The 14,777-nt window shown below is 46.5% G+C and overlaps 2 protein-coding genes across 6 annotated transcripts in view; one reads left to right on the top strand and one right to left on the bottom strand.

Annotated features, from left to right (window-relative positions):
* The window catches only part of AASDH (aminoadipate-semialdehyde dehydrogenase), a 41,314-nt gene extending 30,457 nt beyond the window's left edge, over nt 1-10,857 (top strand). For both annotated transcript variants that reach the window (XM_061563735.1, XM_061563736.1), the window contains 7 exons: nt 362-480; nt 2,304-3,029; nt 4,637-4,781; nt 6,430-6,593; nt 8,081-8,206; nt 8,872-9,003; nt 9,866-10,857. In XM_061563735.1, the coding sequence (XP_061419719.1) occupies nt 362-480; nt 2,304-3,029; nt 4,637-4,781; nt 6,430-6,593; nt 8,081-8,206; nt 8,872-9,003; nt 9,866-10,690 (2,237 nt within the window). In that variant the 3' untranslated portion in view covers nt 10,691-10,857. The remainder of the gene's footprint in view (nt 1-361; nt 481-2,303; nt 3,030-4,636; nt 4,782-6,429; nt 6,594-8,080; nt 8,207-8,871; nt 9,004-9,865) is intronic.
* The window catches only part of MSL3 (MSL complex subunit 3), a 36,127-nt gene continuing 32,185 nt past the window's right edge, over nt 10,836-14,777 (bottom strand). For all 4 annotated transcript variants that reach the window (XM_061563737.1, XM_061563738.1, XM_061563741.1 and 1 more), the window contains one exon: nt 10,836-13,516. In XM_061563737.1, the coding sequence (XP_061419721.1) occupies nt 13,417-13,516 (100 nt within the window). In that variant the 3' untranslated portion in view covers nt 10,836-13,416. The remainder of the gene's footprint in view (nt 13,517-14,777) is intronic.

Raw genomic sequence — 14,777 nt, 5'->3', positions numbered from 1 at the left:
GTAGTTACTGCGCCATGTCATGTGGGGGTTGTTCAACCATAATTTTACCACGCTGGTCAGTGCAGGTTGTTTATTTCTTGTTTAATAAGCTTAATTGAGATTGTGATTGCAGTTATCTTATGTGGCGCTATATATGTTAATGTTGGACAATGGGTTAACCTGGTCTTACGAGTGACGAAATGAGCCTCAAAGACTTTATACAGGGCCTCCTCTGCGCTGTAATATGAAGTTACTTTAGATTCCATCGATACTTGAGTGTAATTTTTTAAACCGTATAGTTTTCAAGAGGGTTTAGGATGTTTCATGAACCTGCTGATGGATGCCCTGGCTGTATTGACACAAATTTTTGCATTGACTGCAGGGAAAGTGTCGTCTGCGGAGCTGCTGGCCCTGTACGAAGTGGAAAACGCACAGATCTCAAGGGTGGGAAAGCGATGGGAGCCAGACCAGCTGAAACGGACCCTCTGGGCGTGTTGGCAGGTACGGATGTCACTGGTGTCTCTTTAGGAGCCACCCTGCAAATGTGCTGCATAATTATCTGCAGCGCAACATGGTTTAGGGCGGCATTACAAAGGAATTCCAAACTCTAAAACTAAACCATTTTTATTTTACCAGGTGAGGCCCACTGAGCTATATAGCTCTTTTTCAGAAGCGACCTGCCCACAAATGAGAGCTCAACTTTTTGGCTTATCACATGGAATTTTTTTGGAGACAAATACTCTAAATGCATGTCGTTTTTAAATGTGGAGGGAAAAAACGGAGGACTCGGAGCAAAATCCACACGACCACAGGGAGAACACCTAAATTCCCAATATACAGGCGTCATGGTCGGGATCGAACCCATAATGTCGTGCATGCTAGACGTGGTAGTTAACATCTCACCACAGTGGTGCCCCACAAATAGGTTGTCAAAGAGTTTGGAGGTCTGCCCAATACATTTATGCCTGCACGTGCTGCACTTAAGCAATTTGTGTTGTTATCATGAATATGTATTGAAATAGAATGCTGTTTAGTTTTGGTGACCATGCTCTTTTGCTTGTCTGCATATATGTTGATTAAAAAAAATAAAAGTAATCACCCTACAAAAACTGGAGTATAGCACTCATCCCCCATTTACGGTCCCGAGTCAGTGGTGGAAATTCAACATTACTATGGTAGGGGCCAGTCACTCCATGGGATGACACTTGATTTCTCACAATGATTTGTGTTTGCTAGCCATAGCTCTACTCAGCTGGTTTTATGTATTTATTACGTTCGTTACGCCGTAAGAATTGAGTAGTTCATTCTTGTTCTTACTTGGCTGAGATTGGTGCTAGTTTGTAAGTGCTTTCATACATATGTAGTGTTATCATTTGCAGACACACTGTCTGGAGGCAACAACTTTTATTCATACAACGCTACACCTTTACACACGGGACTATACCACCTAACTCACTTCGGATGGCTACGTACACCTATACTTTCCGCACAGGATAACTATATATTTTGTCAGAGCAGCCACATACTGTTGACCCACTTCGGACGGGATAACTATCTCTGGTCAGAGCAGCCCTCGTGCTGTTGACCCACGATGTCGGAGAGCATGGACCCAGACGAGCAGAATTCTTCTATCCACCGAACAGCCTCGAACCTCGCTCGAGACTTGCCTTATATCCTCTATCCCCCACTGCCCCCGCTCCTCCCTCGGCCGCCCCTCCCCTCGGCTCATCTGGCCAATTCTAGTTCCCTTGCACCTGTTCGCCCATCCCGTCACGTGCTCAACCCAAGCCGGGGAGACTTGTCCTCACGTGCCCCTATACCTCACCCCGGCCCGTCACGTGCATGGTACTGTACCCTGCTAGTTATCTCCACAACACACACACACAGCACAAAGTGCCGTAGTGATCCGTATAACATCACTACACATATTTACAAGCTTAGCTATGCACATCCTGCCTTTGCATGTATTTTGCTGTGTGTGTGAGTTGTGAGTGTTGGGAGCGGTGGTGGGATGCTTTGGTTCAGTGGTTTGCACAATGCACTGTGAAACCGGTGACCCGAGTTCAATTAGCATCCTGAACTTATATCAGTGGCTATGGTGTCAGGTCAAGTCAACCTTAAATAAGTGCCGGTTGCTGTGCATAAATGCCAGCACTAGGGAAACAAAGGCGGTTGGGCATCGTGCTGGCTGCACCCGCCCTCTTGTGTGCTGTCCCGGCCTCAACAGGTGCTCGCCGGCACCACTTGGGAGATCTCTGCCTCTGTGCTGGTTTGTCTTAAATGTATAATGCTTTCGCCCTCAATGCTTTTGTGCCCTTTCGAAGGAAGCCCTGGGCCGGGGAGTTTCTGCGGAAGCGGCAGACCTCACGGCCACGTTCCTGCGCGTGGGCGGCGATTCCCTTGGCGTTGTTCGCCTGAGTGGGGATGTGGAGCGGCGTCTGGGCACCTCCCTGCCCGGGCTGCCCGATCTGCTGCTGCACCGCACCTTTGGCTGGGCGCTTCGCTACTGCGCCCGGGAGCTGTACAGGCTTGGCCGGCTGCTGGGGGATAGAGAGGGCGCTACGTGGGACCATATCACAGACGAGCACCTTTTGGAATACAGCAGCAGCGGCATTGCTGAAAACACGGGGCACTCTACCAACACAAACTCTGAGAATAGTGGCAAAAAGCCACGTAAAATATTAAAGAGGAAGGTAGAAGGGGATATTCCTGAGCAGGAAGCTCCTGAAGGCAAACGCACAGTCATGCCATCTGAACACACAAGCAGCCGCCACATCGGGAGACTGGCGCACCGTGCACAAACACAACAAGCTGTGAGCGAGCCGCCCCCTAGGGATGAGATGGTGGCGGCCCTGAGCAGGGGCAGCAGGGTGACCGTGGTGGATGGCCGAGCGTGCAGCACGAGCGCAGGATGGCCGGGTTGTGGGAGCACTCGTAACAGAGCCGTTGTGACGGGGACAGGCGGTGTGATCCTGAGGGAGCTGTGGAAGTGCGACACGGGGAAGTGTGTGGATGCCTCGCCTTTGTTGATGCTGCGAGCGCGTGGCACGGTGAGCGCGGCCACAAAGCTCACCCAACGCTCGTGCACAGCCACGTTCGTACAGCCACCTTGTATGTACTGTATGTTGAACTCTTTCGCACCATAAATAGTCAATTGTGCTAATTAGAGGTGCGGGGGAAAGACAACAAACTAAACGCCAAGGGCAGTCACTTTAAAGCCTCTCCCTGCTCCAATGAACGTTGGGGTGACACTCCTACTCATTGACAGCAAATTTTGGCTATTCCACGTTATGGTGGACACTGTTTTTTCCACAGGATGGCCACTATTGATTTCCCAGAATGTGTTACTATTTTTTTTATTCATCTCAGAAAGGTGATGGGCCGGGTTGTTCTCTGACTGGAGTTTGAGTGGTGTACACTCAAACGTCTGTACCATCCGCCTGAATTCCTTGCAGTTTATATTTAAATCCCATGTTATAGACGCATTACATTTCCACAAGAGGCTTGCACTGATGGAGAGTCGACTTTCGCTATCTGTGGGTATTTTTTTACCTGTTTACCATATTTTTCATCTCCAAACTGTCTGGTTTTCACACATTTTAAATAATACGAATAATGTAGTACATTTTGGTATTTGCACAGTTCTTACGACTCAAGGCTATCATGAAGGTTCTATGTTTCACATAGAACCTTCATGTGGTTTTTCCCAAAAAGATGCAAAAAGCATCTCAAGATTTCATGAGGCCTTTATGGGCAAACAAATAAATCCCGATAGATGCAGATTAGTTGGTTCATTCCACAAGCTTAGGCTAAACATTAGCTGCTGGTTTTAATTTAGTGGGATTTTGAAGCATATAAAATCTTTGTGGGAGCGTGCGCGTTTGAAGTTGCACTCCCAGAAGAGAAAGTGGAGCTATGCTGCATGGTTATTGCCTGATGTAAGCAGAGTATTGTTGGTTGTGGTGAATGGGCAACTGGAGTGGTGTGAATGCTACCTCAATTACATGCAATCAAGAGCTGTGCTGACCCCCACCAGAGTATTTATCTAATTGTACTCATTTTCTTGCCATTTTTATAACCAGTGCCCTTCATGTGGTGTCTCAGGTCAGAGTAGACAATTGCAATATTTACCATGAAAATCCTCCATTTGTCCTAGTATTTTTTTTCCGGCTAGGGTTAGAGTCTCTAGAGAAAATCCACAAGTGCATTGAAAGAATATTCAGTGTATGTGCGAGTATATGCGTACATGTGTGTACAGTATATATGTAAGGGGATTGGAAGTGTCGTGTTAGCGAACTTTGCTACAAACCTGGCAAACCGAGTTCGATTCCTGCTCATGGCCGACATCGGTGAGGAAATATTAGACTCAGTCCTGAGCCTCCCCTAGGTTACCTCAGCTTTATATGAGTACCTTGTGCGGTGTGCAAACATCGCTACTTTGGAGACGAAGGCGGCTGGGCATGGCCGATATTCACACCACCCCCGTCTTATGCCGTGTTGCTCTTTGTAAATTTCTCACTAACGGCACTTTGCCGCAACAGTCTGTTAAGTCTATACAGAGGGGGGGGATCTTCGTCTTAGTTATGTATGAACGAGTGTGCGCGTGCGCGTGCATGCTCCAGCGCCGCTCACATGAGGGCCGTGCGTCCCGCCCCAGGCCGTGGCGGTGTGCGTGGGCTCCCACTCGCGCCGCGTGCTCTGCGCCGAGTGGCCAGGTGGCCGCCTGCTCTGGACGGCCGAGCTGCCCGATCGCGTCGAGTCGTCGGCCTGCCTCTCTCAGTGCGGCACGCTCGTTGCGCTCGGTAATAACATTCACAAGTCGCGGTGGGGGAGAGATGTTATCTCCCTCGCCTGGTATGAAGGAGGTCGTGGGTTCGGTCCTGGCCTTGACGAAGCCTGTATATTTCGAGTTTGAACGTTTTCCCTGCGGTCGCGTGGATTTTTCTCCGGGCCCTCCGGTTTTTCTCTCCACATTTAGAATCAACGTTCGTTGAGAGTATTTGGCTGCTATAAATGTCCACTTGATAAACCACTTCGTTGAGTTATCATTTGTGGCCAGGTCGCTCTGAAAAAGAGCTACATAGCTCATTAGGCCTTACCTGGGAAAATAAGAAGAATTGTTGAGATGACCCAATTAACGAGTGTTAACGTGTGGGAGGAAACCGGAGCACCTGGAGAAAACCCACACGTGCGAGGGGACAACACTATCCTATACAGATGGAACAAGTGGAATCCACATTTGCTGGACTGCATTGTCGTGGCAAGCCCCAGGGTATTGTTGCTCCTCGAAGCCCATGGGAAGGGCATTTATCAACATTTGTGCGATCCACCAACCCTTGACATCACCATGCCAGATTACAGGCATGCGCCACCATCACAGCCGCTCTCTTCTTCTTCACCCAAACGGGCAGCCCCGTGATGACGCGCAATAAAACCGGGCGGCAAATAGTAATGTGGCTATTTGAAGAGCATCGTGCCTGGATCTCAAGGTCGTCCTGTGCTCCCACCGAGCGTTATTTGGGTGCCACATCCCATCTGCTATGTTCCACTCAGTTTTACACCAATTTGTCCCATGACAGCCCAGTATGGCAGCGCTTTAATTAATGATGCTGTGTCGGCCGGGCTTTACGACGCTCTTGGTAGAGCTCAGTACTAATCATCATCATTTTGATGAGCAGTGGGGAAACTTTAAAGCTCTGCTGTTTTAGCTCATGTACCACAATTGGGGCTGACTTCATGATGTGCCCTGTGGAATGGATAATCTCAAAGCATTGGGACATTGTGCACGTTATTGCCGTTGAATGCTTTCATTTACGATGCTCTTTTATGAATGGAAATTCCACACTCCTGTGGCAGGGGCCAGTCTCTGTACAGGATACCCAGATATATTTAAGTTCGTGTGCATGTGAATAGGAAGCTAGTGAAAGGAGTGTAAGGATAGGTATATTGTAGCCTGTTTAGCCAGTGCGAAAGAATAGCATTGCAGCAACCGTCTGAATTAATGGGAGTTTAAATATTACATATCTAGAAGGTGAATAGAGCTGATGTGAATGATGCAGTAGTGAGCAGAGTAAAGGTACTGTTGAATCTGTTGAATCTCGGTTGCTGTGTGTAACGTGGATATAACAATTCACCGCCTCATGAATGAATCGATCTAGCGATTCAATGCAGTAATGGATCCGCGTGGTATGTTTGTTGAATTTCTTTCGCACCGTACGTAGTCAACCGTGCTAATTGAAGGTGTGGGAGAAGAGCAACAAACTAAGCACAAAAAACAGTTTTCAAGAAATTCGTTTTCAATCGAGATGATTTAAAGCTACAGAGCTCGAACGGAAAATCGTCAAGTCAAATCGCCACGCCTCCGGTGTGTGCACAGCGCTGTGTTGGAAAGTGGGCTCGTGCACGTGGACGAGTGTTGAGGCAAGTGCTCAATGGCGTGTGCGCTCACAGGATGTTATGATGGCTGCGTGTACCTGCTGCGAGCGGACTCGGGCGCCGTGGCGTGGGCCTTCCGCACGGGGGGCCCCGTGAAGAGCTCCCCGGCCCTGGACCCCGTCTCCGGCGCTCTGCTCGTCGGCTCCCACGACCAGCTGCTCTACGCCCTCCGTCCCTCGGTGCTCTGCCCACCACTGGCCACACTGCTCTTTTCTGCATTCCCCAGTTTCATGTCTTTTATAACATGTTTTAATATTCCCCCCCCCCACCCCACAGGTTTATCCCAGTTGTGCTATCAGTGTCACATAATGAGATAAAGAATCCAATCGGATCTCTCGTACAGCAGTGCAAACCATCATGTTTAGATAATGGTCCACGGAATAGGCTATCACAGAGCAGCCTCTGAGGTCCATCTGCACATGTGAAAGTAATGATTGTCACACGATAATTCTCAGAACTTGACTTTAGCCAAATTAAGTGCCGTCATTGGTGACCGGACTGAGACCAACAGCTCAATAGACTTGAGAATCGCAAGTCTAGTGAGCTGATGTAATCGCAGATGGCTGCCTGTATTCGAACCCAGGATCTTGGCGCTATCAGCTCTGTGCTCTGACCTCTGACCTTTGAGCCACCCAGCCTCCACCAGTTTCAAGTCTCTTAGTTTGTCTAGCTCTGCAAGATTTAATCACTTGGAGGGTGTACTCCTTACACTTACAGTATTTTATATTTTTTTCTCCCATTTATCTCCAGTTGTGCCATCACTGTCATATCACTGCTGCGTCAGAGAACAGCTATAGTATGATGGCATCGCAGAACCACTTCTGAAATAACTTAATGAGGCCGATTTATATATCATTGGAACACACCTTTCATATGCACAGGAAAGAGCTACAAAAGGTTGGCTATTGTGAAAGAACGAATGTAATGATAGCTTTTGTGTGTGTCTGTGAGAATTGGTGACACGCTGAGCTCATTGTCTCACTACACTTGAGAACCTGATGTAAATCACGGATGGCTGCCCACTTTGAAACCCAGGATTCCAGCAGTGCCAGGTCACTGCTCTGGCAAGACACTCGCCTCGCCGAGCGATCTAGCCATCTTGTGTGTGAGTGTATCGTATTTCTGTATGCAGTGTATATTTGGGCAGTGGTAGCATAGTGAAAGCTATGATCCCAGCACATCTGGGTTCAATCTGTGGCCCTGGACAATGCCAGTGTCATTTTGTATCCGAACCAGGTCTGGGCTTCTACATTGACTTGGCCTTAAATGAGAAATGTGCTCCGTATATGAACATCAGACGAAAATAGGTAAAGGCAGCCAGGTTCAGTGTTGTTTGCTGTCTCGGCCTTTTATAAGTACAATACAATACCTTATCAACTATACGTCAAGGCTAAGTTGATAATATGTTTGTGCACGTTTGGCTCAAAACAGTTTAGGATAATCATGCAGATAACAGCAGGCGTTCAACATATGCAATAGAAGCCAAACAGCAATACCAGTTTGTAATTAATTATGACATTGCATGGCTATGTATGATCACGCATTCGCAAAGGTTATGGCTGCCATAGGGTACATGCCTTTCACACCGTCACCTTCACGTATGAGCGCGTTCGCGTGCGATGGGGCCGTACTGACCGCAGGCGCCCGGGAATGCCGTGTGTCGCAGGACGAGACGTGCGTGTGGCGGCTGCACTGTGGCGGGGGCTCCGTGTTCTCGTCACCCTGCGTGAGCCTCATCCCACGCGCCGCATACGTCGGCACCCTGGGAGGACGTCTGTTGGCCGTGAATCCGGTGAGTGCACACGTCGGTCACTGCATCGTTCGCTTCCAGATGCGCTTCTGCGGCCGTCTGGGACGCTGTTCCTTCCGATATTAGGAAGCCACTGGAGCTTATCCACTTTTAAATCTGAATTGAAAACGTATTTCTTGAGAACTGCTTTTTGTCTCCCCCACACCTCCGATTAGCACGGTTGGCTACGTAAGGTGCGAAAGAAGTTAAAAGACAAAGATCCCCCGTATAGCCTTAACAGACTGTTGTGGCAAGTGCTGTTAGCAAGCACCTGTGAAGGCCGGCACGGTACACGGGGTGGGTGGCCAGCACCACGCCCGGTCACCTTTGTCTCCACAGTGGCAATGTTTACACATCGCACCAGGTACTAATTTCAGGCTGAGTCGATCTAGGAGAGGCCCAGGTTCAGATAATCTAGCCATTAGTAGGAATCGAACTCGAGCAACCAGGTTTGGAGTGCAGCATGCTAACAGCTACACTACCGCCTCCCCTGGCCCCTATGCATTAGGGGGCATATCTATATTGCCATGCTGACTCTTCTGCCCCCTATGCTGTATGTCACCCATAGAGCGTGTTTCCCGACTAGCTGTGGTACGACTCGCCAGTCGCTGCTACGTGCGTGTACAGGCGTGTACAGGCATGCAGTGTGCATTCTTTGTGTGTCGCAGGATGATGGTGCCATGCTGTGGAGTCGCGACTGTGGGAAACCTCTGTTCTCCTCGCCGGCGTGCTCCTGTGCATATGTGTGTGTTGGCTGCGTAGATGGGAGTCTGTACACCTTCAGCCACGTGGGAGACAAGGTGACAGACTAATACAACCTGGCACCCTGATAAACATTCCACCTGCCACTAATGCCTGCCTTCCCGCTAGGCTTACCTAGTCCGGAATGTAATGATTCACCCTTCCCAGGATTGTAATGAATTGGCACAATCCATGACCATACCCAGGCCGGCCAGGCCCCAACGGGCCCTCCCTTAATGCCTGAATGCCACAGTGACCTATGCGCAGCTCCCCCCACCCGCCTCTAAGAATCACATTGTTTTAAGAATCACATTCTGTTTTCAGAATGGATTTGCGATTCCAGGCACAGGGTTGTGAGATTTACCAGCTCTACCGATTCATCCGTGCTTACTTTTGCATCCACTTTAAAGCATGTGGCATGCTTCGGCAGTTCAGTTGTGTAAACTGAACCAACGCTGTCCATCCAAACGAACTTATTGGGAAACACAATGACTGTTTAGCTATCCAGCTTTCTAATGGATTTTGCATAAAAATCGAATAACAAATCAGTGCAGTACATATACATAATACCGACCAGTGGTAGTGCGTCCACCGCTGGTTGCAGAAGATTGCAACCAGTGGTGGTTCACGGTCTAAATTGGAAATTGGATTACTTACAAAAAATTGCAAATTGGATTACTTACAAAAAAGCATAACAATTGTCGCTTCCTTCTGCTAACAAATTAGGACCCTCAAAAAGTTTTCTAACTCAGTGAGGCTTTCCTGGGTAATCAAGTGTGATTGTAATACTCCATCTCCATGGCCAATCATAAAATGTTCACGTGCTCCTGAATACATTTAAATTATCTTCCAAGTTACCATCCAAGGTCACCGACTGCAGTGGGTGGAAACGGACGTGGTGCTCGTTGGTTGTTGCTGCAGATGTGGCAATTCTGGACGGATGGACCAGTCTTCTCGTCGCCGTGCATTGTGGGAAATCTCCTGGATGTGGTGTTCGGATCGCACGATGGCAGCGTGTATGCGGTGTCGGCGAGCGGGGAGCTGCGGTGGAAGCACCAGCTCGGCGCACCAGTCTATGCGACGCCGTGCACCTGGGTATGCATTGGACACCTCAACGCCGTTCAACCTTCAAGAAGCCGAATCACGTGTTACGGTGGCTCGGAGGACATCGACCACGGTCATAATCCGGCAACGGATGGAGACCGTGTTCTTAAATCCACAAGTACGGATGTTTCGCCAACAGCGTTGGATTTTCAAAAAGATGCAAAAAGTGCATACACCACTGGCACAACGTGGCAACCTGGGAGCATTTTGGAAGATTCCATTGGTTTAGTGAAGGGGTCTGAAGAGAGATTCCCCCTGACAGGAGCTGCTGCGGATCATAATACCAGAAAAAAAGATGCCATACATTGCCTGTTGCAATATAACACCGTTGCATCCACAGGCTCATTCACAAGCCACGAACTGCCTCAAATTCCAATTGTAAACCCAGGCACCTCAGTTGGCCTTAGTGGCCCCACCGAAGTGCATTGCCAGGTCTGCCCAGCTGGATTTGTAGTAGCGGCAGGCACAGATGGGCTGGTGTGTGTGCTTGATGAGCAGGGTAATCCTGTATGCTCCTACAGACTGCCGGGGGAAGTGTTCTCCTCGCCCGTTGCATGGGGGGACTGCCTGCTCGTCGGCTGCAGGGATGACTACCTTTATTGCTTGCAGATTTGTCCACACCCTACAATGGAGCTCAAATAATAAAGTAATGTATATTATTTTGAATGATAGGATTATGCATATCTCTTGTACAAGGGTGGTTTGTTCATTTTAACAAGCGCAAAAATCATTTTTTTAAATTACAGTACCTTAAGTTTACAAATAAAAAAGACCCTGAATCAACAGATGGGACTTTACATTTTTTTTTATTTACCTTCACTCACATTGTTTACATCACAGTTGCAAGAATCACCAAAACAGCTGTCTAACCTTAGCCACTGAATTGCAGACTAAGCCTTTACAGATGTCCGCAGTGGTTTGCCTTGACTTGTGTGCACATCATTCAGTAAACACTGATGGCTCGTTGCATTTCCATCCTAATGCAAATCAAAGATATCCTGTACAAATAAACATGTCTACATTTTATTTAAGTGTTCAAATTTAATTATGGACGTTACATTAAAATGTTTCCTGATTCGAATAACTCTTTTTTTATCTCACCACATACAAGTGTTGGGAGTGTGGGGCATATTTTGATGATTCATGCATCACAGTGGTTGTGTTGCGTGAGTGGACGATAACTTCTGGGATGCAGTAATGACAAACTAGAGGAAGTGTGGCTGAGTCTCCACTTGCTATTGCGAAGCAATTTGGGGGAAAAACAGGCAGTCTGCAATATGGCAGCAGATCTTAATTGGTAGCGATGAATAAACATCCGTCTGATATGACATAAGGACGCCATAACCGAATAACATCGCATCAACCCACACCGTAGAGCAATGTTTTTTTCTGATATTGCATTGGCAGTGGTGCATAAGCACACATAACAAAAAGCTTGCATATGTCAATAACATTGACCTAGAGCTCTGCTGAAACTTGTGCAGGTGATAATTACAGTACCAGGTAGATTATGCTCTTGCTTTTGTGCTCAGTTATTTACATTTTCATCTAGTGTGGTGCTGTGACTCATGGGATAACCTGTTGGTGCACAAGATTATATTTTCGCTCCCTGTGAGCTAGTGTCCCTGATGAAGGGACAAATATTCAGGAACTTTATAGACCTGCAGTTGGTAATTTCAGGAAATAAACTTTATGCCAAATTTGGTTAAACTAGGATTTAAGGGCAAATACTTAAGCACAAAATGTATCTTTAACACTTAAATATATCTGCATCAGTGGCCACAAAAACACATTTATTTTAAATGTTATATTGATGATTCGATTGTCCAGCCGTGATGGCAAGAACATACAGGGCTCTTTCGCATATTGGTTTACAAACTAACGTTTAAAAAAGCGAACACATTAACTTGAAAGGACAAAGTGGTGGCGAATACATTGTAGTTTTTGCTCGTAAAAGTATGGCACCTAATCAAAGCACAACAAATATTTAAATATATAAAACAATATCTTGGTCCTGATGCCATTTCAAAACCTCAGCATACTATTTGTTATGGCGTTCACCGTTCCCGATCATCATTGCCAGGTGTTGCTGCATGTTAAGTATTCCAAGGGGGCTGTATTGTTCAAAAGTATTTTTGCCGGTAATGTACTCGAACTTGCCTTTCAAACAAAGGTTAAGAAAATCGAAGTCGCCAGGCTCAATGAAACACAGCAGTAAAGAAGAATGTTACATTGATGCATTTTTTCCAACACATTTAACCACAGATGAGTGTTTGGGGGGGGGGGGGGAAACCCCAAAATAAATGTTGCTGGAATTGCAGACAAAAGGGATGCAAGGTGCCAAGGTTACAGATGGGCTACATTTCAGACCATTTTTCACAGCATTGGTCAATTCACATGCTCGAGTTGCGATTGTTAATCGATAACCATGTCAGCTTAACACTAATATTGCGATTATGTTCACTCATTTACAGGTGGATTGTGAGATATGGAGCCAATAGCGTAATAACGTTGAGGTCATCCAGATCGACAATTCTGTTTTTCATAGCCTTGTGCATTTTTTTTTCATTATTCATCCACAGAATCACACGTGCTATTATAAAATAAACACCCTTTTCAAGCAACAATGACATTGCACCATTAACTCTAGATTTAAATGGATTCTGTAACCATGTCAATCTGTCGGTACACTTGCAATGTGGTAAAGACACACAAGCGTGAAGTGAAGGTTTGAAGTCCATTGTTATGAAAAAGAGCACAAACACTTTGCTGATTCTGTAGAACCCCTCTTCCAAGGGCGAGGAAGGCAATTGTGGAATGTCACTTCCTGCTCAGTGGTCAGAACATGCAAAATGTACCAAGGGCAGCATTCCAACTGCACATCATCAGAAACGAGATGACATTACAAACCTGTGTAAAGGTGGGTGTACGGAGCGCATGTTTTGATAACGCTGTTGGCCGGTGCCTTTTGCCACCGCAGCTCTGGCTCATTTGTCGAGTATGTACAAAGAGGTATAATTGTCACCCATTCAAGCTTCCTGCACCTCCGATGTCCCCCTTAACAAGGCCACTCCTGCTGCAATACTTCCACAGGTATTGGGAGAAGCAACAGACGGGAGTTGAAAGGTGCCATCAGTAGCTTTGAGGGGCATCCAGTGGGGGAGGTCAAAGTGGTGAGTTCACAACTGTATCCACCGGATGTTGGCGGCGATGCTGAGTCATGTCAAGAGGTGCTTGAGGAGCACACCGATAAGAAATGGCGGAGGGCATTTCAGGCGTTAAGGTGGCACTGGGAGTTGTCAAAAGAGGCTGCTGACGGTAGAAGGCAACACAAGGCAAGCGGGCTCGTGTTTGCCTCGGATGGAGCGTCAGAAGATAGTGGCGGCATGCTTGCTGCTGTAGTAAGCCTCTGAGGCTGCAACATAAGCCGATTCTGGAAAAAAGTCCTCTTGGTAATCTGCCAAAAACCTGCTGGAAGAAATCCATAGTGCTTTAAAATACAGATGGCAACTTTTCATACATTCAAGTGAACAGGAGTTTAGAGCAATGGGGATATTGTTTACTTTCCTATTTTCCCCAAATATGTAGCAAGCCAAGTTAAACATTTAGGCAAGAAAAATAAATTGATAGATTTATGCACAAGTCCTACACTATGTTATAGATAATGCTCCTGTTATGTTTCCCCTGCACCTATTGTCTAATTATTAGGTCCTAAAAAAAAATCTCCACAAATGCCATGAATGTAAAATATTTCTGCTACAAGCCCCCCCCCCCCCCATCTCACATTTCCCTGCATGTAACTCAAGTCTGTCACGACCATTTTACAAATTTTTTTTATTTGGTAAATTTGTCAAACAATAATGTGATGAGTTACACGGCATAGTGACGCACTTCTTCTTTCACTCAATGGATCTAAAAATATATAATAATTAAAATGTTTAAACAGCATTGTTGATCATGGGAAATGCATCTCACAATTGCTGAGGAACCACAGACAAGCTGGAAGGCTACCAGGCGATGAGCTGGCAACAACTATTGTTCCGCAGTTCTCTATTAAGATGTTTTAGCCAATCAGTGCTTATACATCTACGTGCTGTATCCCTGCCTCTATTATTCCGTGTATCTCTGTGCTGTCCCTAAGTCTCTTGAAGCATTTCTAGTGCCGTCTGCCCCTCTCATCCACATTCACTGCATTTGCCTTTCTCAACTTCTCTCCATGTGGTCTGACACTAACGAAGCGTCATTCGTGCCCTTCGAATCACGTGGAACAAAATATGCATGGAATAAGAGAAACCGAAACCCAACATGGAGATATATGGGGCGAGACAAACAGAAAAAGACGCAGCAAGAAGACTTATGGAGTGAGGTCCAAAGAGACATGGCATGGATGACAAGGAGATGTATTGAGAAATAAGCAGATCCAGCAAAAAAAGAATTGAGTGAGATGTAATCTTTAAAGAGATAAGCAGCCTTAGAGAAGCAGAAAGTAAAAAAGAGCAAAAAGCAGAGTAGAAGCAAAAAGCATTGCATCCATTATTTTTATGGCACAAAATGGCTTTCTCTAATCCAAAATCTTCCCAGACATGTCTTATTTTCCTAGCCCCTTGAATGTTAGATTAATGTTACACTTTATAAAAAATCATTGAAACACAGTAAAGAAATGGATAACAATCATAGTGGTTGGGTTAAGTTTAGCAATAGCTGTATGCTTTGTAGAAAGTTGTAGCAT

The sequence above is a fragment of the Lethenteron reissneri genome, chromosome 32 (genome assembly GCF_015708825.2).
Source record: "Lethenteron reissneri isolate LAM-NWPU_2019-01 chromosome 32, ASM1570882v1, whole genome shotgun sequence".
NCBI classification, from domain to species: domain Eukaryota; kingdom Metazoa; phylum Chordata; class Hyperoartia; order Petromyzontiformes; family Petromyzontidae; genus Lethenteron; species Lethenteron reissneri.
This window is presented reverse-complemented; position numbering and strand designations above follow the sequence as displayed.